Genomic DNA, 26,795 nt, shown 5'->3' with positions numbered 1-26,795 from the left:
TCTTGGTTAAGCTAGCTAGCGCAAAAAATAAGGAGACTCGCCTCATCAAAACACGACGAATTATGAAACTTCTTCATCTTTTCATGACCCACGCGATCGCCAAACAATAAATACTCGGTCCTTTCCTGTGTAACTTCGAGTAAAATATTAACTTTTACTCGTAATTATTAAGTATAGCAAACGTCTCCTCCGTTAGCTCTGAATTCTTCTTCATTCTCGTCAGTCTTCTCACCTCTCGCGTGCACTTAGCGCCCCCTGTTGGAATGATGTAATAACACATTTAACATTTTCCACCTAAAATATACACTGGTTATTATCTTTCTTATTGTTTTGTTTGTTTGTTTGTTTGTTTGTTTGTTGAACTGGCAACTTACTAAAGTGATAAAAAAACCTGGATATATTTCACACAACACAGTATCCAATGATTGAACCTAATAAGTGGCAGAAGATAACAATAAAAATAATCAATATCATTAATAATAATAATAAAAGTAGCAGTACTAGAGTGTAAAAATACTTTACTTGTAGAATGGCCAATTTCAGATCAATATATATATATATATTATATTACTGCATTATAATTAGTGATGCATTAATATGTTCATCGCTAATGCTATGCTTTTCACTGTGATTTTAATTGTATAACTGTCACTCAATGCTAAATATTAAATATAAAATATACATATGTCATCATTCATGTCATATTGTCATTATTGCACTATTCTCTGTGTAATTAAGAAAAAAACACACACACAAAATATAATTAGGCTGTTGTTACTTTGTACAAACTGAAGTTGGGGCTCTTTTAAAACCTCAGTGTTACAAATGGTGGTCCAAGAGGAAAATGTTGCTCTTAACAAAGACAGTTTAAGCTTCATCCTGTTGATACAGATCGATGTTCTACTTTTATATACCGCTTAATACTGTTTTGAAACACCTCTGTCACCTGTCTACGTTATGTTCATGTTGTTGGAAGCAAAAACAGACTCAGCATGATGATTTAAATCTAGAGGCACAACATATCAGCTGTTAGATCTCATGCACTCAGACACAAACTGCACTGAGGCGTTTCAAAGTGTTGCGTCCACTTTATTTCATGTGACCTACATTAAACACAGTTCTGACTGGGAGGAACATGAGATGGACAAAAGAAACCATTCAAGTTCACGCCAATCATTAAATGTGTTTTTCCCCAGAGAGGACATCCATCCTAAAAAGCCCAGTTTTAAAATATAGCTGTGATTGTGTAACAAATTTGAACAGCACTGTGCTTTTTAAAAACACTTTAATCTACTGTGTCTGAACCCTGTCTATAAAAAACATCATAACAAAACGTCTCCTCCGTCACCCAGAGTCTAGCTCATATCCATGCTCTCTGCGGGCCCGAAGCCTCCTCCTTCTACGCCCTGGACGCTCTGGTATATGGAGGCCATGTCGGCATTGGTTCTGATGAGGTTGGCGAAGTCGGCCATGCTGGGGCTCCTCTCCACCTCGGGCACAGCCAGCAGGGCCGCGACGGCGCGCATGGCCGAGCGCCGCAGCTCCTCCTGCTTCTCAAACTCCTGCTTTACAGAACCGGCCTTCACCTGAAGGAGGAAGAGGACGGGTGGAGATTAGGTCTGTCTGTGTAGTGGGAATTGTCATCACAAGCTTTTTCACACTGTACTCCTCAATACTACGTTTAATATAAATGAATACAGTATTGGCCATCACTCTAATCAGTTATTATGACATTTTCAGAGTCAGAGTTTTTAGTTTGCATCAATATTTAAGTGAAATAAATGTCATTTACACTTGTACATCAGTGGTGAAAAAAGCGCTCAGATACTTTACTTGAGTCAAGTAGAAATACCACAATCTAAAAATACTTGTAACTACACGATTAATTAATTATATCTGATAAAAAAAATTAAGTCACATTTTACTGAGGTGAAAGGACAGTGATATTATCATCAAAATGCACTTTAAGTATGAAAGTAAAAGTACTCATTATGAAGTATGGCTCCTTCCACAGTGTTATATTATTACAAAATATTACACCATTCTGTTTTTATTACTGTCAAATACATGTGAGAGAATTTTAATGTTGTAGTTTGTCAGTATGGAGCCAAGTTTAGATACTTTCATACTAGTGGGTAGACAAGTATAGCACTGAATAATGTCATATAAACATATGGTTTTTTTATGTCAAATTAAAGGTAGCATAAAAATCAAAATACTAAGTTAAGTACCACTGTGTCAAATTTGGACTTTGACTTCAAACAAGTAGTTTGAGACAAGTTGTGTTTGCAAAGCCCGGTGGTGGACTGCTGTCCCTGCAATGCCACACTTTAGCATTTATATAAATCATGATATGAATTAGGGACTTGTAAAGAGTGTTGGTACCTTGGTAGTGCAGGTAGCTTTCAGTGGCTCTATCAGTCTGTCCAGTCTTTGGAGAACAGCTGCAGGACACAAAGAGGCCAGTCTGGCTAACATCAGGAAGGTCAGCATCTACAGCACACACACGAAAACACACGCGCACAAGAGAAAAAGAGTGAGAGTCGAGTCAAGAGGATGGACAAGACACTTCTATAGTCAGACACAGCCAGGCCTAAATAACCTTTTATGACTGCTGCAGATTATTTACAGTTTTGTCCTTCACTTAAACATCAACATGAACTCTTCCTGCACCTGAGTGGATCAGCGCACCTCTTACTGAGCTTTAATTGATTTTTAGTTCCCATCTTCAAACTAGATAAAGACAGAGGATGTTTTGGCAACATCGTCACATTTCTCCAAAACAAATTTGTGAAGGGAAATACGCGATGCAGGTGTTAAAACATGCTTCAAACTGTAACCAGTGGTGGAGGAACTGTTTGTTTGTTGTTGTTTTTTTACAGGAAACTGCTCTATTCAGTGTTTTAATCGGATGAAATCTCTGAGTCAGTTTGCTTTGGAAGAGACCTCTGTGGATAATTCGGCTTACGGTGAAAACCTCCTGAAGCACGAACATGGAAGGAATTCTATGCAGAAGTTTCAGCTGGTTGCAGTCTGCAATCCTCACCGCTAGATGCCACTGAGTCCCCTAAATCTTAAACACTGGACCCTGAAGTAAAACTACAAAAGTATCAAAATCAACATTTACTTTAAGTACTAGAAGTAAAAGTACTTATTATGTTTCATTGTATATTATTATATTATTATATATTTCATTGTAGTTTCATTGTATATTGTATATATTTCAGATTGTCTACTTTACTATTTTATTATTTATTTTATTTTATTGTCTACTTTAATATTTTATTTTATTTTATTTTATTTTATTTTAATGTCTACTTTAATATTTTATTTTATTTTATTTTATTGTCTACTTTAATATTTTATTTTATTTTATTTTATTTTAATGTCTACTTTAATATTTTATTTTATTTTATTTTAATGTCTACTTTAATATTTTATTTTATTTATTTCATTGTCTATTTTAGTATCTTATTTATATCTTCATCTTTATCTCTTGTTCCCATTCATGCTGTATTTCTATTTATATTTCTACTTTGCACGGAGCATTGGAACAAAAACAATTTCCCCCCGGGGATTAATAAAGTATTCTGAATCTGAATCTGAATCTGAATGCAGAATGGCCTACTTCATATATCAAATTATAGTTACTGACACATCAATGTGTATTCTTATCCTATAATGACACATCATCATTTATTTCTTGATTATATTTCGTATTATTCATCTGAATCTGCAAAGTATCTAGTCACTTATCAGATAAATTCAGTGAAGCAAAAAGTACAAAATGTCCCTCTGAGCTGCGGTGGAGTGGAAGTATAAAGTAGCATAGAATAGAAATACTCACATGAAGTACAAGAACTTTAAAATTGTGCTTTATTGCAGTACTTGAGTAAATTAACTTAGTTTTTTTTCCATGCCTGAATTAAACAGTAAAAGCTAGTTGAAAAGGTTGTTCATGAGTTTTGCTTGTTCAAAGAGGCAGTTTATCTTCCAGACTTAAATCTCAGTGACATCATCTGATGTGATGTTTCCACCCACCCTGATATCATAGTGATCTTTGAGTCCTTCCTCCACATGATCTAGGAACTGCAAGACATCCAGCGACTCCAGGCAGCTGTCCAGCAGAGTGTACATACACTCAAACGCTGCTTTACGCACATCCAAACCGTCATCCACAGTGTGTTTGAATGGACCCATCTCCACCTGCAGCACACAAACAGATTGTAACATCTACATATTAAGTTACAAACATCAGATATGAACATTTCCAGCTTCTAAACCCACTTCTCTGATGAGGTCCTTCCTGATCTGGGTCTCCTTGTAGAGGTGAGGCAGGACTGTTGCTAGGAGACCACGGATCAGAGATGGTTTGTTGTGAGCTGCTGAGTTGAACATCACCAAAGCAACACGCCGCACGTTGATATCGCCATCCTGCAGGGTCTTCAGGAAGTCACCTGCCAAACAGAGACAGTTTGATAAGGTCACTGCTGTTGAACAGACAGATTCATTTAAATTTCAGTTGTTTGAAGTGCGTAGAATGAAGTTAGTTCAGGATTGGGCCTCTGGTTTAGATTCATGGTGAAAGGTGAAAGAGGGGTTTCCATTTTTTAAAGCCTGTCTTAGAGCCACACCCACATGTTCAAATGCGCATTGAAAAAGTAAATTTCAAACTAAAAACACTAACTTTGGGAGCTCCTTGGTAGCCGAGTGGTTACAGCGCATGTCACATTACTGCAAAGTACTGCGTTTGATTCTTTTGGAACTTCTGTCGCATGTCATAACTCTCTTCCTCCCTGTGTTTCCACTCTGCCTCGACTTTGTCAAATACAGGTGAAAATGCTAAACAGAAAATTTAAAATCTTGGAAGATACATACTAAATTTGGCAAACCCAGACTCCTGAAGTCTCATATTAGTGGATTTTGTCCCCCATCACTTCCACTAACATGTCATCTTGTCACACCAGTATGGACACTAGGGGTGGGAGTCACCAGAGGCCCAACAACAAAATGTTTTGTGATATGCTGAGTACTGCAATAACATATATTTTGATATATTGCAATTATATCCTGAAGATTACGCCCCCATAGAAAAACTTTGTCAGCGTCTCTTTAGTCCATAATTTTCCAGTCTGCTCATCTCACTTCAGTCATTTTTATTGCAGCACAATCTAGTGGACTGAAAAAGCAATTCTTTTATTATTCTAGTAAGGTACCAACAAATAAATTTGTATTTGCAATATTAACAATTTCTCTAATAAAAACTGATACTTGGCATCTATGTAACGATACCACATTGTCCCAACCCATCTCTAATGGGCAGGAGTAATGGACACAGTGACCAATGACTTCCAGTGTAATGTGAGTGCTGCTTTAAAGGGCCAGTGTGTAAAATGGGTTGAAAACAGTGACATCAGTAGTCAAATTCTAGATTGCAGGGCTCACTCGCTCACCCCTCCCATCGGGTAAATGACGGTGGCCTCGTAGGGACAAAAAGCCTTGCGCACAAGTTTTTCAGGAGTAGGTCTATCTAGTGACGAGGTGAATATTTATTTAGAAATCTAAACCATGTTACGATATTGTAATGAATCCCTCACGAGCAGGAGACCAGAGGAGCGTTTGGGAAAAAGGCCCGTTTATTTAAGCACTCCAAAAACTCCGGTAACACTCCAGGGGGTAAAAGACTCCGTCCCAAACTCTGACTCTTCTAGCGTAACACACACACTTCACACACACATACTCGTTTACCATACCAAGTGGGGACCCCTCCCCTCTCTGCTCCACCAATCTCCAGCCCGCACACTGACTGACAGCGTAGCCGGTGAACAGAGCTCAGCTGTTTATTTAGCCTAACGATATCTCCGCACTATAGTAGCTGCAATGGACGACTTTGAACGCGATTTTGGAGAGTTTCTTGTAGCGGACACAGACCCAGAGCCATGCCTGTTTGAGCTGGAGCATACAGATGAGGAACTTGGATGCTGAGCGGGCGAGAAGAGAGGCTGAATGCACAGAATGGGATTCGGTGCTACCATCGTTGGGGAGATATATCATCAGGAGGAAAAGTGCCGCAGAGAGTGCATCACAAGGAGTGAAGCTGCGTCTTCTTTTCCTCACAGATGACGGTTCGGGTTCATTCTCTCCTGTTGCGTGGTAAGTGTGGTCCATTCGCAAACTTTATAATTAAAAAACTTTTCACTACTCTCTATCGACGAACTACTAACACTCTCTGCTGTTTCCTCCTCCTGCTTCCTTCCTTCCGCTGTCTTCGTTGGTTCATTTATACACGCGAAACGTGTTCTCTGGCTGGCTGGATTGTCCGCTCGGGCTGCCTTACATACATGGCGGCGCAAGATGGCGACCTCTCTAAAGCAAGGCCCTTGCTATATAAAAGCATAATTATAAGGCTACGAAAACCAAACGAATTTTATTTTATAGCGATTATACACTTGTATAAACATATTAATGGGTAGAATATTCAGATTCAGATTCAGATTGACAATAAACCATGCCAAATATTACACACTGGCCCTTTAAAGAAATTAAAAATACACGTCCAAGTTGTCATCTGTCTTTTATCTCCCCTCACTCACTACATTAATACAAATCTTTAGTGCAACATATATTATTTATATAGTGAAAATATGCAAACTCCTGCCTCTTTGTTCTTTCAAAAATGTACAGCTCTCTTCATTTTAAAACATTTATATTTTACACTCTTTTCATTTATTTTTCATATTTACGATTCCTGACTTGCAGGACTAGTTTCTTTTTCTTTTGTTCTGCCTTTTTTTTTATAATTATCATTTTTTTCAACAACAGTTTACAAAGCAAAACATAAAATATGATTAAGTAATTTCTCCTGCTGTTCCAATTTTTTTCACAATTCAAGAGCTTTGTAGAGCATTTACAACAGATCTGTAAATTTTATTCAAATCCTTCTCATGATTAAATTCCACCACAAATACATCCCATTACTGAAGATGAAGATGCTCTAACTTTTATTTTACTGGAATTTTAAGACAGACTTCAAAACCATGTGAAACTATCCTTTAAAATAAGAACTAGGTTCAGATTTGTCCTGAAGTGAAACAAAAGTGTGTTTTGGTGCCTGTGTGTCGTACCTATGCAGTCTTTCAGCAGTGCGTCTATGGGAGCAGGGTGGTCAACAATAGTGAACTTGATAGCCGTCACCACTGTGCTGCGAGCCAGAGGAGAACCTGTGAGGGGGCAGGAGGAGATTTCTTTTATTACTGTGTCATTTTATAAACTAACCTTTAACAGAATCATGGAAGAGGAACAATAACTTCATCACAGTAAGGGCCCTATTGAGTAACTTCCCTGCCATCCCCATAATGCTAAGGCTTTGTGAAATAAAGTAAATATAAAACAGATTTCTTTGTGGTTTTGATGCCATTTAAATGTTCATTATTGGATTGTCTGACACAACTACAAAACTATAGACACATGGCTGGAAGAAACCGTCCCTATTAAAACTGCTGCAAACCTAAAACCACACCAAATGCCATGACAATCTGACCAGTATTTCTAGAGTTATTCTGTTCTGGACTGAAGTGTTGGACAGACAGACAGAGTAACTGGCCACCAACGTTTCCATCATCACAAACATCTTACACAGTTAATTTCTCAGACCCAGACAAACATATTTCCCTCCTGACACATCATACCGGTTTTAAGTTGCTGCTTCAGTCGGGGTAACAGTTGGGCAGCATTGACTAGGGTCAGTTTTCCCAGACATTCAGCCACCAGGTTCCTGGTCCCCTCCTCTTGACACTCGCAGTTCTTAAACAGCAGCGCCCAGATAGACTCCACATGGGGCGAGAGACTGGAGGCTGGACAGGCACTGGGCAGAGAGAAAGAAGGTATTCAGGGAGGAGAACAAAGTTTTAAGGAACTTTAAAGAGAATCTGGTTACAGCTGCACTTGGAAAGAGTCAAATATGTCTCCTTTACCAGACTTTATTAAAGCTGCAATAAAGGAGAAACACATCTCCATTTGAAAAAACCTTCAAATTCACTAGTTATGTCTAAAGTATACTCTGCTCAGTTCAAAAAATAAAACCCCATTTAACTTCTTCCCTCTGCCAATGCTTCACCTCACACAAAAGACACTTGAAGGTTGAATGAATTGATTTCTGCAGTGGTGGAGGAGGTATTTACTCCTTTACTTAATAAAAACACCAATACCACACTGATGTTACTTAAAGGTCCAGTGTGAAGGATTTAGGCAGATATAGTTGCAGAAATCGAACATATTATAATAAGTATGTTTTCTTTGATATAATCACCAGAAATGACTTGTGTGTATTTGTTATCTTAGAATAAACCGTTAATATCTACAGAGGAAGCAGGACCTTGTTTTTGAAGATCGCAGTGTCGCCCCGTCATGTTTCTACAGGAGCCCGAAACAGACAAACCAAACAGACCCTTTGTGGATAATTTGGCTGACAGTAAAAAAAACCCTGGACGTCTGGATCATAAATAAAGTGAGCACACAGTAGCATTTAATGGGTGAGCTGCTCATCTCTGGCATGCCAAACAGCATCGGAGAAACTACTTTATTCGGTGTTTTCACCAGTTTTAATCTACTAGTCTGTCCGTTTTGGAGAGGAAGAGACCTCCACTGATAATTCTGCTCCTTGTAAAAACTTCCTGAACAATTAACACTGAAAGAATTTTAAGCAGAAGAAGTTTCAGCTGGTTGCAAACTGCAATCTTCACCACTAGATGCCACTAAATCCCCCTAAATCTTGCACATCTAAGCCTTAGTACAGTATGTGAGTATAATCAGGAAAATGTACTAAAGTATCAGGGGCGCAAAACTGTCTCCTGTGTGTCATCATGGATTAATCTGCTGATTATTTTGGATGGATGGATTGTTTGGTTTGTAAAAACAGTAAAAAAAAAAAATAGTGAGAAATGGCATCACAATGACCCAGTGCCCCAAGTGTCACCTTCACATGTTAGTTTTGTCCAACTAAAAGTCCAAACCACAACATTATCACTAATACATTACAACTATTAACATTATTCAAAGGAAAATCAGCAATTCTTTACATTTGTTAAGCTGAAACTATGAAATGTTTTTACATGAAAAATAACCTCAACCATCAAAATAGTAATTTTCTGTCAATCTGACTAGTTGCTAGATTGCCTAATCTTAACTAAACTAACCTCTTACTACTTAAGTTCAGTGCTACAATCTATGTCTTATGTTCTACAATCTTCGTCAGCTTTTGTCCTTCACTTGAGGACACGGAGCTGTGTCGTTCTCTGGTGCAGATTTAAAAAGAATTACCGCAGAAAGATATGAAGAGAAAAAGAAACACTGAGGAGAGAAAGAAAAGATGCCTTCAAAGAGGAAAAGTGAAATAAAATCACACACAAGCAGAAACCCATGAACACACACCTGATGACGTCTTTGAGGGAGTGCAGCAGCAGGTATTGTCTCCGCGGCTGGGAGGAAATCTCCTTCAGCAGGAAGGGCAGGTAGTCATTCAGGCTGCCGACCGCCATGCCGCCTAAAGCGCAGGACGCTGCTGTCTTCACCTGAAACCACAAACTAGATACTATTAATGTCAAAAAATAAGCAAATGCGTAAAGTCTTTTTCTACCTTCAGACATCCAGGGAAAGGTTTGACTGCATGTGTTGACTGTTGAAGAGAGAGGGCAGGTTTATTTCCTCACTTTAAACAAATGTAATCAGAGCTCATTAGGTTCCACCTCACGATGTACCATCCACACAGATTACTGGACATTTCACTTGTTGCTGTTCAACCTCATTTAAAATATGGTTCTCTTGCTGCTGTGTGCATCCTCCACCACCTGAAGCAGCCTCTATTCACCTCATCAGTCGTCAACCACCACCTCCACCAGTGTTGAGACACCATGGGGGGGATTTATCTTGCTGCTGCTCAGATTAACTATCACAGAAATCTCCCTCTGGTGTCTTAGCACCAAAAGCTTTTGTTAGATCTTATCAGCACAAATCATCTGTTAATCTGAATCTGAGCTGCTGTGATTCATACACACACGTCATACGTCACTCCCCATATGTCATCTACAAACACACCCTGCAAATTTGGCGGTCCATTTAAGATGCAAAATCTTCCCAGCTCTCCCTTTGCATTGTCCATGCTGCTGCTGCCCTTCATCAGTACTGCCGTTCACTCTTTCAGGCCTACCTCTACCCCAGCATACACCTGCAGGCTCCGGCTAGAGGGCCAAACTCTAACTATGTTCTGATGCTGAAATAAACATTTAAACATGAGTTGTCTGTCTGAACTGTAAATTGGACAATTTTGGAATTTGAACTGCTAATGGGTTGCAGTCTGGGAGCTGTTTATGCCTTACCTCCTCATTAGTGGAGGAGATGGCCTCCAGGATGACTCCCTGCACCTCCTTACACCCTCCCAGACTGCCACTCTTCCCCACCTCCCCCAAACACAACAGAGCCAGGACTCGAGCAGACTCTGGAGAACCAGGATTCTTCACCTGAGGAGAGGAGAGGAGATCTAGTGAGGCTGATACAGGAGGTGTTGTACTTTACCATCGTACAAACTCTGACGCACCTCCTGCAGGAGGCTGGCTACAGTGGCTGGTGTTTCTTTGGGGCAGGCGGAGGACAGAGCGGCCACACAGCAGGCGACAGAATGGTACGACTGTCTGTGCATGATGGTGGAGTCTGCTGAGGAGCTGTGGAACGGATCTGTGAGAGACTTCAGCAACTGACTGAGGAGAGGAGAGGAGAGGAGAGGAGAGGAGAGGAGAGGAGAGGAGAGGAGAGGAGAGGAGAGGAGAAGGGAGAAGAAGGTGTCAGAATATCTCATATAGTAATATTGTAATAAACTTAATCTATATTGCACATTTCATACAAAGTATTTTACACAACTAAAGAAAGAGAAGTTAGTTTAAACAATATCTGATTTAACACATTTTAATGTCACATTTTATTCTAATGACTCACAGAAGCATACTTGTAAATTAGTTCAAAGTTAGTGAGTATATTTTAAAAGCAGGAATGCCACGATACGAATCAGTTTCTCCCCCTAAAATCCATTTATACCACAAGCTGAGAAATGTATGCAGAATCAAACATAAAATAACTCAGCTGATGCTTAAAATAATCAACTGTGTTCCACTGTTACACATTAAGTCTCACTAAACTCTCCTAAAGGTGCATGAAAAATAAAGAAAAGCTTAACCAGCTATCTGTCTTACTATTTAAATACTATTTCTTAATAATCATTCATTTTGACAGTATTATCAGACGATATCACGACACACTCGTCATCACGATACGACAGCTGAAAGTCAATAAAAAATTTGTTTATTAGTGCATTATCGTCCAGTTCATCTCCAGATTAAATCAAGTTTGTCGCGTTTAACGACACCGTTGATGAAAGTGCGGCTTTGATTTGGTGACAAACCTTTTGAGGGCAACTTACAATATGTGCATTCAACTCAAAAGTTGGAAGTGCATCCTTCCAAATCAACAGCTAAATAACACGTTCCTTACACCTGACTCCGATCCAATGCCATACACTGTCCTTTGCCTCTCTGCTGACCCGACGGCTCATGCCCAGTGGCTGAGGGACATTATGTCCTGCCTTATTCCTGGAAAGATACACTACTCAATTTGTAACTCAGATAGAAATACTTCCAGAGCTGTGAGTTAAACTGAAGATTTTGTGTTCTTGGTGCTTTCTGTCAGTGTATACTCTGATGACGTCCCCCATCATTCTGAACCTGCATTTTACACAAGCATCTCTCCCACTCTCTTTTAATAATAAGCCTGACTTTCAGCTCGTCTGTCATTTTTGTACTATTCAGGAGATGTTAGACCGTCCTACTGATGATATTCCAGCTGTTTTTAGTGGGTTAGAGGAATGGGGAGGACTGTGATTGGATGTGATTGAATCCTGTTAAAATCAAATAAAAATATTCCTGATTAAGATAAATATCAGATATTCTGCAGTCATGACAAAATGGACGTTCACTCTCACATAAATTGAGAGATTAGTATCATGTATCATATGCACCTTGGACATGGAACAATCTCCAAAAAGATCTAACACTTAAATCCATCAATGAATTTAAGGGCGTCATAAAGGATGTGGTGACAGACACATGTGCTTGTTTTACTTTAGAGGCCACTATGTTTGAATAGTTGTTGTTTTATAATGGATTTTTGTATTACATGTTGTATTTGTTGCATTTCAGATGTGTTTTGATTGGCTGCTACCTCGGCCGGGTCACTCTTGCAAAAGGGATATTCAATCTCAGTGAGACTTGCTGGTTAAATAAAGGTTAAACAAATAAATTTTCTTAAGAAGTGCACTAATTCAAAAGTGCGCTTAAGTGACTAAAAATAACACAAAGTTAAAGAAGACAAAGGCTGAGAGATTCGGTCTCCAGTGGGGGTCAAACTCCAAAAGTCTGGTGCCCCTCATGAAAGGCCTTGTCTTTCAAACTCCACGCCCGCACTTTGTAACACAGACTTTCTTCTCTAAACTTGTCGTCTCTGAGCTCAAGCTGAGAAAACCTTCGATGGGATAATGAGGGTTATTTCCTCAGACCACAAAGCTCCTCCTGAGCTACAGAAGACGTAATATAACTGACCTTTATGTGTAAAATCGATAGAATTCGCTTTAGGGATCATTTTGTAATCAGCTGGACATCAATGTCTTGACTCCACACACTTGAGACTTAATTATAACGGCATGTCAAAGGTTAAACATGCTGTAATATGTCTATATTGTCTTTTAATGGGCTTCTAATCACCTAAAATAATTTCAGCATTGTGAGTTTTGGAAAGTTTTCATGTCACTTGATAAGATAAGTGCTGTTTACAGGCCTGAGGGAAACACTGGATTTATGCAATCTTGCTTTTTCGAACTTCGTCAACATGAAAATGGTCGTCTTCGAATACCGGCGAGAAGAACATGATATCTTAAATCCAAAAATATCAGATTCATATCAGCATTTAAGAAAGAAAAACAAACCATTAGCAATTATCCTCAACATTAAACAGCTTTTCCAGAAAACTGTTGACTTGGGTAAAAACTTTTCCTACTTTTCTATTGTTGTGAGGACATTTGGGCCCAAACTGATACAGCACCTACTGTAGCTCATCCACACACACACACACCATCTCACCTGTAGCCCAGATTACTGGTTTTGGACAGCACCAGTGCATGTAAGAAGTCCAGTATGGCTGTCAGCGCTCCACCCTGCAGCAGTGGAGAGTGGACGAGTCTGAAGATCCCTGGCAGCACGGAGGAGCTGATCTTCGCCAGAGAGGAGGGGCAAGCTTTGGCCATGCAGGTCAGCAAGGTGACGGATACCTGAGCAGAGACATGTAAACTTCAACATGTATCATGTGTCATGTAACAATATCTTTACACAGCACTTTGTGTTATGGAAAGCTGAATCAAGGAGGTGTTGTTTTTGATCTTAAACATTTTTTGTTTGTCTGTTAATTTGCAGGATATCTAAAAAAAACTACTTAAAGAGAACTCCACAGATTAAACATCATGCTGCTATAAAATCAAGGCTGATACTGCAGAATTAGAGATATTCTCTATTTAATTTCACACATTCTTCTTCCATTTAATGTAAAAACCTACTGCCTACATTACCCACAATGCAACTCAACTGCAGACAGATCTGAACTGAGAATATTTATCAGACTTCAAACAGCTCCCTCTGGAGACACTAAAAAACTTTATACTACTTTTGTTCATAAAGTTGTGCTCCCCAGCACCTCGAGTCACAGTTTGACATGTTGAAGGAAAAGTAAAGTCACAGTGAAGCAGAAATTAAAGCATCTTCATCTTCTATAAGGTGACATATTTAAAAGTGAAAAGGAATGTGTGGCTGGAGTTTGAATTTAAATTAAATCCTTTAGATTTTATTGTAGATTTAGGCTTTCTGTGAAAGTCCAGAACCATTATAGGGTAATGTATTTTTCAACCTGGAACCTGTTCTCCCATGTTTTGTGCCTTTTTGTTTTGTGCCAACTAAAGCCGAATTTCCACCAAACAATATAGTATTACGGTATAGTAGTATGTAGTATTTTTTCGGTATAGTACCCATAGAGCTGTATCCCTTACAGACATGTACCTACAGATGGAACAGTTCTTTTGGTACAATACACAACTGTTGACAATAAAAACGCAAAAATAACCCTTCTAATGTGTTACGAACTGAACTGAACTTAACTTAACTGAAGTGGACTGCTTATAAACAAATCTTACTGGGAACAACAATTTTGGAAATTGGTCTGTTTCAGGTTAAACAAAAAGGATCATACTCTATAACAAAAGCTCTATCTCTGTAGGGATCTTTTCCATAATGTTGTCAAACAGAATAATCTGAGCCTGTCAGGGGCAAAAACAAGCACTTCTAGTGGATGCACACTGATGGTGCACAATTGTCAGAGGTGGGTAGTAACTAGTTACATTTACTCAATTACATTTACTTGGGTAACTTTTTGGATAAATTGTACTTTTCAGAGTTGTTTTAATGCAGAATACTTTTTACTTTTACTTGAGTTATATTGTTTTAAAGCAACAATACTCTTACTTGAGCACAATATATGGCTACTCTACCCACCTCTGAGTACATAATTACATATATATATATATATATATATATATATGTACAGTATATATATATAAGAATATATTTGTGTGTCTTGTGCCTTGATTTATGTTATGTTTGTAAAGATTTAATTTATTTTTGTTTTAGTTAAAGGGGTATCGTTTAAAATACATGAATTTGCAGATTATTATTTTTGATTGATTGATTACGTTCATGTTCTTATTTTACAAATAAATTGAGTACAGTAAAAAAAAAAAAATTGAGTACAATATTTGGCTACTCTACCCACCTCTGACAACTGTCCATTAGTGATACCCCGCAGCCTGTTTTGCCACCTCCGGCTGCAGTGTTCTCGCTCAGTACTGGACTAATTTTAAATATTGTTGTCTCCACAAGTCACTTAGACACAAAAATGTGGGAAAATAGGGTCTAGGTCAAAAAATGCTGAAGTTGGGGCGTTGGTAGTGTAGTGGATAGTGCTGGCACCCCATGTACAGAGGCAATGCCTCGCTGCAGTGGTTGCAGGTTCGACTCCAGCTTGCAACCCTTTGCTGCATGTCAACCCCCACTCTCTCTCTCACCCCATTGCAATCTGTCCTAAACATTAAAGGCAAAAAGCACAAAAAAAATAATCTTAAAAAAATGCTGAAGTTACACTAAAAGTATAAAAGCAAAATTAACCTTTTCTTGGATTACTTGGATCAAAACTTCTCTTTGCTTGGCTGTGTGTGCCTCAACTGATTGTCCACTATTTTTAATACTGAATCATTACCTTATTTGATACACAACCCCTAATCATTTTTATTTATCATAGGTATTCAGATTCTTCCTGGCTTTCTTCTTCTTCTTCTTCTTCTTCATACCTATTTGACATCAACGTACAAAACTCTTAAACACATAGTGTAATCTAGACAACAGCTGCTCATATCCACTCCAAGCAACCCTGCAAAGTTCGATGGCATACTATTCAGTTCAAGTCAATTTTGTTAATAAAGCCCGATATCACAGATCACAATTTGCCTCAGAGGGCTTCACAGCATACAACATCCCTCTGTCCTTTGGACCCTCACAGCGGATAAGGAAAAACTACTACTATAGGTAGTGCTATAAAAATATGATCAATACAAATGGCTATAAGTCGTCATGATTTTAAGCCATTCGACATTTTGTACAATTTATCATTGAAAAAAAAAGCTTCTCCCAAACCATAATTGTCATCACTGTCCATATTTCAATGCAGATCGAAAACCCAAACACAGATGAACATTTGTGGTGGAAGTACATTAATGTGTGTGTGTGTGTTCAGTTCAGTGCAGTACCTGTGATACGTGCATGTCGCTCTCGTCCACCAGGGCAGGAAGCTCACTCAGAACGGGCTCCAGTGCTGCAGGTTTGATGTTGGCACCGTGATGCGTGACCAACGCAGTCAGACACGCCAGCGTGCCGAGCTTCAGAGCGCGCTGGTTCTTCCGCAGGAAAGATCCCAACACAGACAGAGTCTCTGAAAGGATGGACGACATGTTGATCTGGACAAGATGGAGGAAAGAAAGACTTTTAACTTTTTAGTCACGGCTTCTTCTCTGTAAATCTTTTTGTAAGTGCATAAAAAATAAAAGTCAAATAAAGACTGTGTTGCACTGAACCTTTAACGGTGACGCAGCGATGAGGGTGATGGTCCTGACCGCTGTCAGTCTTGTGATCTCATTCTTCAACCTCTCCAGGAAGATCGCCAAAACGCCCTGCAGCTCTGCCCCCAGGTGGTCACCAAGGTGACACACCATGTGGCCCATACAGGAGATAGCCCTCTCTTTCACTTCCTGGTCAATGTCTGTTGCTTTCAGCCTCTTCAGGGTTACAGAAAACACCTTGGAGAAATAAAATATTGCGATTTTTTACAAATCTCTTCAAACAGCAAACGCTGCCAACAGCTTGCTGAACGTGTTTAATTCGGCCTTCCTGCACAGCCACCTGCGACACTCAGTTAGTTACCTATCTACGAACATGGAGCTAACATTTAACAAAGCACAGAGCCCCCAGAATATTATGTCCAGAGAGAATTTCAATTAGGTTTATGAGGGGACGGCTGCGTCTTCAAACACACACACCAGATAGGTGATTCAGATTTTCAAAGTAACTTTCCCAATTAGCTTAACCACCACATGGCACATTTTACAATGTATTTGACAAAATAATGGATTTATCTGGCAAATTAATGGATTTTAGTCTGCTCATTATGTTGTAACTGGTTTGTTTCTATCTGTATACGACATGGTAAATACAGCCAGAGAAAATAACCCCTATATTTCTATTTCATTTCCTGTTAATTCCCAGAAATTCAAGTTATTTCCCATGAAAAGTTTCAACCTTGAATTTACCGGGAATTCTGTAACCCTAGTTATGACCCCTCAAACTGCACGTCAAACAACAACCGATCTGGCAGAAAAAAAATCAGAAGAAAAATCAGGCGGCATTCGTACAGTGTCTGCCGGCTGACCTGTGTTCAGGGTGCTAATAATGACAACAGAATATAACAACTCTACTGTGATATTACAGCCACAGGTGAAATTAACAAACAGTCAGGAAAGGACAGAGCAGAGCAAAACAACAAGCATCACAGATCAGAGGAGAGAACAACCCCATCAAACCCGACCCTTCACCTCTCTGACAAACGGTTTGGGGTCGAATCCTCCAGCTGTGGCGGTCTGTCCCTGTGGCCTCATCACTCTAACCAGCTGCTGGGTGACCAGCAGAGCCTCCGAGGTGATCTTATAGAAAGTGTCTTCTACACACGCCACCACCGGAGGAAGCAGCACCTGCAGGGACCACAGCACAGGGAGAGAAAATAAATCTTTATTAGCTCATCTTAAGATGCTTTTTCAGTTATTAAGGTCGATAATCTTTTAAACAATATGTATATTTTACGTATATTTCATGAGGCAAAGCTTGAGAGGATGATTAAAGAACCTGCATATGTGGCTGAAAGGCTTGAGGAGGGTGGGAGAGGAGGAGGACATGGAAGAAGGAGAGAGCATCGATCCTCATGGTGGAGGAGGTGGACTTGTCTGTCAGGGAGAAGATGATGCCTGGGGGAGGGAGGATGAGGAGGAGGAAGGAGGGAAAGAAAAAGAAAGAAGCAAAGAGAGGGAGAAGGTGGAAGAAAAGGAGAGAGCAGGGGGAGGAGAACACAAAGTTAAACGAAAAGACGTAGCTGTTAGGAGGGATGAGCAAAGAACGAAAGCAAGAAAAAGGCAGTGTAAAATGAGTGTGTGTGTGTGTGTGTGTGTGTGTGTGTGTACCAGGTATTAGCGCAGGTATGTGCTGCTCCAGAGCTCCAGGTACAGTGTGAGCCAGTTCGGTGAGCAGACAGAAGCAGCCCTGTCGAGACTTCAAGCTCTTCTCCTTCAGCTGTCTGTGGAGAGCCTTCACTATCACCGGCACCTGGACAGACAACACACACACACACACACACACACACACACACACACACACATTAGGTTACTGTGTCATTAAGTGTGTTCTGTTTGACCTGTCTGAGAGAATCTTGTTGCTGCTGATAACCAAGAAAGGAGTGACAATACAGATTTACCAATCTTTGTTTGCCATAGATGTTAGTTTCTGACATGGCCTGTAGGTGTCATCTAAACTCAACCCTATCACCAGTTCATATCGGACAATACTGCAAAACTCCTGACTATGTCCAGCGGCAAAATCGTATGAATCCAGTACAGTGTTTGAATTACTGGTGAGTCAGGGTGTCTTAGTTCACCCAGAAGAGACAAAATCTGGCAACACTCAATAAATAACCAGCAGCATTTTAAAGTTAATTGAAATAATGTCTCATCATCTTTGATTTAAAATGTGTGTGCTGCTCTGATCAGATCTGCAGTTCTCATTGTGCACCTCCTAAGTAAAAGCTTTGTCCATCAGCATGCAGTCAAACTTTTCCTGTCCTTCCTGAACACACATCTGTGAATTCAGACCAGACTTGATTTAGGAAACACATGTATCACCTTATAAACACAGATCTGACCATGGTAAAAGTTCATCTTTAAAATTTAATTACATACCGTATTTCAGCTATACGGCTCTATCCACTGATCAATAACTCAACTAATTATTTTCTATAAGTCTTCAGGGGATGTTTCGGTAACTCAAACTGGGCTGACCCCACCTTCATGTCCTCCCCTTAAAAAAGAACGTTCCATTTTTTACATGCTGCAAATCACTGCTTCTGTACTTGAAGTACAATCACTCTGTACCTGTTTCTTCAGCATGGTGACAGCTGGCTCCTCCTCCCTGCTCACCGCTGAGTCTGACCCGGCCGTGATGAGGCCGCGGTGACTCGATCCCACCCGTGTTTGTCTCAGCAGCGTTGAAAAGGCAGCGAAGACGTCCGCCCTCACGTTCTCCTCACGCTCCTTGAATCGGGTCAGCAGAGCGGGGCAGATGGAGGAGTAGAAGGAGAGGAGGAGGTCCCGACGAGTGTTGATCAACGCCTCCAGACACTTGATGGAGGAGCGCCGCACCTTCCAGCTCATATCGTCATCGTCACTGTACTCATCGTCTGATTCTGGGGCCATGAGATGAGATCAGAGGAAGAAGGAACGTATTTGTATGTAATGTATTTTTCAGCATTTAATCAGTATGCATTTTAATCCATTAGCTGCTCTCACTGTGGGACTGTTTTTGTTGTTTGGTTTTGTTTGCTTTGGTTGTTTTCTTTGTCTAGTCCGCAGGCAAAAAGATGTGGGTGTTGACCTTGGGGCGGACTAGTTTTCTTTCTTTAACTTTTGTTTGTTTTTGTTGTTGTCTGCCTGCTTTTCCCCCACTAATTGCTCGGGTTAAACTGAGTCAGACAGTCCCGGTTGGAATTGTGTTAGCACCTCGAGTGCAAGTCGCAGTGATTGCAGTGTGCTCTGGTGTGATGTTGGAACTTAAACCCTGCCTAGTAAGTGACAGCTACGGGGCCAATCCTAAGGAGGATGAGGTGGGAGAATACAGATTGTATGTCGAACCTCTGTAATAAAAACACTCGTAATTGCAAGGGAAGAACATGAGCACAAAACATACTGATGAACCAAAAGAAGATGAAAACTGAAAACAAATAATACTGTAAAACAAACACAAACCTTCCTCTATCCCGTCTTCTATGTCCATGCTATCTTCTTCCTCCTCCTCTTCGTGATCATAGTTGTAGTTAGGGTCAAAGGTCATGAACTTAAGACAAAGCTGTGTTACAGTGGCAACATGGGGGGACATTTCCTTTGGACACCTGTCAGTAACAGGACAAAGCATGAGCAGTACAGAGAGGGAGAGAGACAGAGAGTGAGTGTGTGTCTGAATCAATAACTGTACATAAAGATGGACGACAGGTCTCCACTTCCTCCCAGGAAGTGCGCCAGGCATTGAAGCCAATTTTCATAGTCTCCGACTAGTGGAATTTCATCTTCTGGCCCTGCAGTCCAAAAAGACTTTGTTCCATTGACTTACATGCCGAAATACACATCTGTAAATCAGTGGATCCATTTTTTTGAGCGTCACAACAACCCGTGCAAAATGACTCATGTTACTGTCAAGATTTAATCCATTCAGTTTGATAACATTTGCAAAGTCCAGAGGAGTCGCATGATTTAATCATTTTATCCCCATTCAAGTTAACGGAGCGCTAAACCAGGAAGCAGCCTGCTCAGCCGTTGGAAGTCTGTAGTGTGTCTGTTCTGTGGAGCGCACAGTGCACAAGCAGCACCAATAATCCAGGTAAAGTCATTCACAGCTTGAACCATTTGGCTTCATGCGCCACTGAGCTACTTTCACAGGAATGAATGAGGCCGCACCTCCAACGCTGTCAACAGGTCTCTTTATACATCCATGCTCCCACTGTATATAAAAGAAGTCAACATATTCAGGATACTCCCGCTGCCATTTTGCACTGATGACATAATATTTTAGAGCCAGAGCCTGCCCAGTAGCAATCTCTGCGGTCTTGAGTTCCTGCCCATACACCGGCCCAAACAATCACAAGCAGCACTGATCGCGAGCACTCCGATCAGCACACACAGCTGTCAATCATGATGTCAACTCCCCTTTTCATAGCATCAGATAACTAATTAAAGCCAGACTTACCACTTAAACAAACATCAGTCTGATAAGAACTACGTAAAATGGGAAAAATGTATTTGAACCGTACTTTGATCTTTTAGTGTGGCTCATGTCCCATCTGCTAACATAGAGGGGACAGGGTTTAGGAACAACACTGCAGCCAGCCACCAGGGGGCGATCGTGGTGTTTTGACTTCAGTTTTGAGTTGTCATGCCGTCCGTCTCTACTGTACAGTTTATGCTTTATGGTATGTACCTGCGTATAAAAGCTTCAAAGGCCTGGAAACAATACTCTCTGAGCTCATCGTCCTCCACGCTGGTGAACTTCACCACCATCGGGATCAGCTTCTCTAAATGTTCACCTACAGACCACACACACACACACACAATGAAGAGACAAAATGAATGTACATTTATGAGTTTGTACCTAAACCTGAGCTGTCCTGGTGTGAATAAAACATCAACACCCCGCTGAGAGGGTGAATCAAAGTATGTGATGAGCGGCAGGTTGATAGAAACTACTTAAGGTGACTGACAAGTTTCTAATAATACAGGAGAAATAAAAAAAGTAAAACAAAAACAAACTCATGAACACAAACAGACGCTTATTTCCACATTCAGCAGTTACAGTGCAACGTAGTGATTCGTTACTCGTCTTTGTGTTTGTGTCACCTGATGAATGTCAGTCCAATACTGACTCTTCTTTAGCTTTGTTTTTGGTCTCCTGAGGAAACATCTGTCACTTTAGAGAGATCATAAGAACTAAAATCCAACTCACCAAAAGTCCTGAAATAAAAGACTCGAGGACCTGACAGGCTGTCCTGATTCATACAAACACACTGGTGCAAGACTATGACGTGGTTTAAAGATAAATAAAAGTATATAAAAAATCAACATGACAGCTGTCGGGGAACCAAAGTAACATAGCAGCAGATCTCACCGACTCGATGGCCGCCCTGCCGGCTGATGGTTGCTAGGCACTGGATGTACGTCCTCGTCATGGACGTGGGCGGGCCCTTGGTCAGCTCCGTCAACAGGTGCTCAGTCAGCTGGGAGAAGAGGGCGGGGCTGCAGCAGGGTACCAGGTGACCCAAAGCCAAGATGGAGCGCTTCCTGACCGCCATCCTGGAGCTGGTTAACTGACAGAGCATCAGGGTGAAGAGTGAATGAATGAATAAATATGTCAGTGAATGAATGACTGAATGAAAAGACAGACAGATGAGAGATGGATAAAAGAAAGCATGGATGGATGAATAGAAAATGACCAAAATAAAAAAGCAAGCTGCAAAATAGAAGCACATGCCACAGAAAACAATAAAAATAGTTCACTTCACACACATTTTGAATTATAGTGTTCTCATTTATTCACAAACATACAGTATATTTTATTACTTATAATATACTGTATATTAGCTATCATTGTGTATTGATAATAGATGACAATATTTCCATGCTATGAGTCTTTAAACAGTGACAGAGGTTACAAACATTTAACTTACAAATACAACAGACGTTAATTCTGTTTGTGTTGTCAATACATCATTTAACAACTATATATAATGAGACTTTCACTATTAAGTGTTACAGTTAATCAATATCTAATAGTTGCTAACAATGTTAAATATTTCTGTTTGTAAAAATACAGATAAACATAATTTGAATTTACTATTAGCACTGAAGAAAGTACGAATACTACTACTGTGCACCACTACTACCACAGCAAGAGGAGATCAAATATACCACACTCACACTTGTCTTTGGTCATTTGGCGCCACAGTCTGACTGATTGTTTCTTACCTGAGGGAGCAGACTGGAGAGCAGTGAGCTGTGAAAACTGACCAGAGCGCCACTCAGCCTGGAGGATGAAAAATAAAATATAAAAAACCCATAAAATTAAATAAAAACCTTAAATGACATTTGAACTATTTTATGTTTGAGTGTCCAAAATTCTTAATCATATGAATCATCAATCAATCAAGAGTCTATTCTGGTCTGTGCTTTCAGCTCTGTGAGGCTGTGCTGTTTGCTACATGCTAACATGTATCATCAATGACTAACATGCTAGTGTTTAACAGGTACACTGTTTACCATGTTCACAGTCTGATTTTTGCATGTCAGCATGCTAACATTTACTAATTAGCAGTAGACACAAAGTGCAGCTGAGGCTGAGGGGAACGTCATTAGCTCTACAGGTATTTGGTCATAAACAATAAAATGTTGACACGATGATGGCACCAGGTGAAAAAGTCAAGGGATCATCAGTGTTTATCTTGAAGGGAATGTTTGTAAAACATGTCATTACAATCCATCCAGTAGAGATATTTCATTGTGAACTTCATGGTGACATTAGACACAATGTTGAGGGATCACCAGAGTCAGAGGGATTTCTCAGTACAACTTAAAGCTCGACTCGGGAGACTGCTAAATATCTGCTCTAAGATTGTAGGTCAAACACTTGAGCCAATCTTTAAAGCCGCATATACTAGAAGAATGTTGTCCTTGGCAGGCAATATTTTGTCTGACCCAACGCATATTCTATTTGAAGAGTATCAGCTGTTGCCATCCAACAGGAGATATAGAGTCCCCCAAGTTAGATTAAACAGACTGAGGGACACTTTTATTCCTCAGTCTGTTAAAATGTTGAATAGTTGTTAGTGCAGGGACTTGAAGGCACCACAGCCACCTTGATGTTGGACATAGCACATGTCACATGTCTGATGGTATATTTTGTCTGATGGATGTTTAATGTTATATTTTTGTAATTTGTAATACATTCTGTGATGAGAAACAAGTGTCTTGGATGCGAGACAAATTTCAGAATGAATTCTGATAATAAAAGTAATCAATCAATCAATCCTCTGATGAATGTCTGTAGAAAATTTCATGCCAGTCCATCCAAACATTTTTGAGATATTTCAGTCCGGACCAAAGAGCACAGCTGAAACTGTTTTGTAACGTTTAGTTGTCACCTTCCCAACATGTCCGACAGGATGTCCAGAGCCTCCAACTGAACTGAGACGTCTTCTTGTTTCCCCATGGCACCAATCAGCTGAGAGGTAATCTTCTTACACACACTGACTGTCAGGGTCAAACCTGGCAGCCCACAAAAAAAATACAAGAACCCAGAAGGAAATTTAAAACAGCAACAGATCCGACAACTAAAAGATAAAAATACAGGAAAAGTTGGTTTCAGAAACTGCTTGTCGCCATGTTTAAATTAAGGGTGAAGCGACATTAATGAGGATATCTCAGCCCTCACCTGACGAAGACAGCGGCAGCTCAGCGATCACAGTCTTCAGTCCCATGCTGGAAATGTCTCTCAGTTGCTCTTTGTCTGACACCATGTTTGAACACAGCGTGTCCACCATCGTCTCCACCTGAGGCTCCTTCACCTTACTCACCAGAGGGGCCAGGCTGCAAAGCAAACATAACTGCAATCATTCTCTGTATCAGTTTCCATCAGTGCATTACAGACACTGTCACAGTTTACTCACTGTATAAACATTTCAAGAGTAAATACACCCTAAATTACATCACTAAACACTTTCTTACAAAGTTTTGAGTGTCTTTTGTACGGTTTCTTTGCCAGAACAGAAAGACTGATGTTCACCTAAAATATGTTGAAACTGAGAATGACAGTAATGCAACATTTACTGACTGTGCAGCATCTGAGGCCACAGAAATGCAACAGAGACTGATTTTCTTGCATCAGAAAAATACGTTTAGAACGATCAACACGTCCTTCAACTTTTTTTTATAAGTCTGTGGTTACTTCTGGTTTGATTTGTGTTTTGAGAATAATTTCAAACCACAACAGTTAGAGAGGGAGAACATATTTAAGTACTATTATTTAAGTATTATTACAGGTAATGCAGGTATTGTGGCTTTAGTTTTACTTTTTTAAAATTGCTTCCATGTGTTTTGTATGTCTGACCAATGAATTTAACATTTATTTTGATTTGTACTCTGCAAAGTAATGTCAATATCATTAAATGCAAAATGCAGCATAGTCCTTGATTAAGCCCCTCAAATCACCCTGAACAGAAATGAGGAGGCAAATCTCCATCTCCACAGACTGAGCAGCTTGAACATCCTCTGTGTTTTTACCATTTCACAGCCAGGTTCTGCACCTCCCCGTTCTTGTCCTCCAGCAGTTTGAGCAGCATGGTCACCACCTTCCTCTCACTGTCCTCGTCCAGTTTGATGCTGTCCTTCTGGAGCTCCAGCATCAAATCATTGGTCGCCATGAACCTGGTGTCACACACACACACAAACACACCAAATACACACATCAATGGAGATAAAGAATCGGGAAGAGTTGAACAAATTAAAATGCCTGTTTTAAAATGTTGTTGACTTAATGACACTCTTATCTCCAGTGATGCAAAGTAACCAAGTACATTTACTCAAGAACTGGACTGAGGTACAAATACTAACGTTAGGTACTATACTTCTACTCCACAAATATTGTACTTTTCACTTTACATTTATTTGAACTTTAGTTGCAGATTAAGATTAACATTACAAAATATAATCAATGAATCAATTCTGATGGATTAATACAGATAAAATAAAATTGTATTGATACGATGGTGAAATTCACAGGCTGCTCAGCAGTATAGAAAGTAATTAAAATTAGCTCCATCTTTACCAGCTGCAACATTAAACTGATAAACATATTAATGCATCAATAATTAGAATCCAGTGACATTATACTGTATGTATTATTCTGTAACAGGATATTCTGCATAATGAGCACTTTAACTGTTTGTACTTTGAGTATAGGTTGCTAACTTTTGTACTTTACTTGAGTAAAGTTTTGAATGCACGAACTTTACTTGTCACTTGTCGCCTTTTACTCAAAGGGATAGTTCTGATTTTTTTGAGTGCGTCTGTGTGGGGCACGTATTCAGAGTCAGTGTACGATTTATATTAGGCCTACAATTTAGTTGACAGTTTGGAGACGCAGACTGGAGTACAACGCAGCAGCTAAGTAATGCACTGCTGAGGATGCAGGCAGCAGTGAAATGTATTCAAAAATAATAATATAATTTTAAGTGTACGCTATATTTAGAGTATTTTCACTGCTTCACCTTCCAGTCAGTGTGCCCGTTCTCCATCTATGCTTTTGTCTACTTCACCAGACCCCTTTGACAAAAACAGTAATTTTAGCTCACTGAACACTGGAGCTGCTGCTCCACTGCTGCTTTGATAATGTAGAGTTAGTTAGTGTTATTGTGTGATGTTGGTGAATCTGAAGTGACCGTTTTAAACACCAAAGTCACACAGTAACACAAACTAACTTTTCAAGGCAGCAGTAGAGCAGCAGCTCCTGTGTTCAGCGATGTTAAATCAAGGGTTTTTTTCAGTGGAGTCTGGCTCTGAAGAGAGACATATAGCAGCTTCATTTTCACCTTGGAAATTGCTGTTTGACACCAAAGTAAAGCAGTGAAAACATTCTCAATACAGCACACACTTAAACTGGTGTTGATTTTTTACATTTTGCTGCTGCCTCTGTCCACAGCAGGTCATTGCTTAGTCTCCATACCTGCTTCTCCAAACTGGGTGTGTGCCAAGTGGCATCTACTGTATGTAATATGCTGACTATGAGTAAGTCCCCCATACAAACCTACTGTCCCTTTAATGAAGTGTCTGAGTAGTTCTTCCACCACTTTTTATCTCACTACGTTCAGTGACACACTCATTAAATAGTTAAACTTGGACTTTCACTGCAGTTACACACAATAAACCCATCTAAAATCAAGAAAGAAAGAACAAGTAAAATGAGAGCCACATAATGAGACAGAGAGTGAGTCAGGACTAAAAAGTGTCATCTCACTGTCACCCACACACGAGCTCTTCACTAACTGTCTTACCTAAAATCTTTGTCAGTTGATGTCATTTTCTCCAACAGGTTGGAGATGTGGTAGGACACATTGGACATCTTGGTGTTTTGGCTGCTGTCAGCGGAGATTTGAAAACTTACTCAGTGTTAACAAAGAAACAAAACTGTGACGACTGATTTAACCCGACAACATGGCGAGCGTGCAGGGGACAGGGAGCAGCAACAGCA

The 26,795-nt window shown here is 39.9% G+C and overlaps 1 protein-coding gene across 1 annotated transcript; it reads right to left on the bottom strand.

Annotated features, from left to right (window-relative positions):
• Positions 1-1,068: 1,068 nt before the first annotated feature.
• On the bottom strand, positions 1,069-26,795 carry cand2 (cullin-associated and neddylation-dissociated 2 (putative)). The gene is made up of 24 exons (XM_049575206.1): positions 26,599-26,795; positions 24,830-24,973; positions 23,982-24,136; positions 23,692-23,815; positions 22,520-22,577; positions 21,663-21,861; positions 20,979-21,084; positions 19,754-19,896; positions 18,884-19,194; positions 17,921-18,062; positions 17,589-17,707; positions 17,282-17,437; positions 16,268-16,489; positions 15,944-16,150; positions 13,179-13,366; positions 10,592-10,751; positions 10,374-10,514; positions 9,430-9,569; positions 7,689-7,864; positions 7,125-7,220; positions 4,288-4,457; positions 4,042-4,206; positions 2,386-2,493; positions 1,069-1,586 (listed from the first exon to the last, which is right to left on the bottom strand). Exons 1-24 carry the CDS (start codon positions 26,664-26,666, stop codon positions 1,356-1,358), a joined length of 3,729 nt encoding a protein of 1,242 aa, XP_049431163.1. The 5' UTR covers positions 26,667-26,795; the 3' UTR covers positions 1,069-1,355.

This window comes from Epinephelus fuscoguttatus, linkage group LG1 (genome assembly GCF_011397635.1).
Source record: "Epinephelus fuscoguttatus linkage group LG1, E.fuscoguttatus.final_Chr_v1".
Lineage (NCBI taxonomy): Eukaryota > Metazoa > Chordata > Actinopteri > Perciformes > Serranidae > Epinephelus > Epinephelus fuscoguttatus.
Note: the sequence above shows the minus strand (reverse complement) of the source record. Positions and strands in the feature narration are given on the sequence as shown.

What these genes read in the sequence shown, in the direction of transcription:
- cand2 (XM_049575206.1), bottom strand. Translation starts at nt 26,666, where the DNA reads ATGTCCAATGTGTCCTACCACATCTCCAACCTGTTGGAGAAAATGACA. An exon ending in TCGCTGCGTCACCGTTAAAG is followed by an intron (nt 16,151 to 16,267) that starts GTTCAGTGCAAC and finishes CATCTTGTCCAG; the next exon opens with ATCAACATGTCGTCCATCCT. An exon ending in AAGATCACTATGATATCAGG is followed by an intron (nt 2,494 to 4,041) that starts GTGGGTGGAAAC and finishes TGTGTGCTGTAG; the next exon opens with ATGCTGACCTTCCTGATGTT.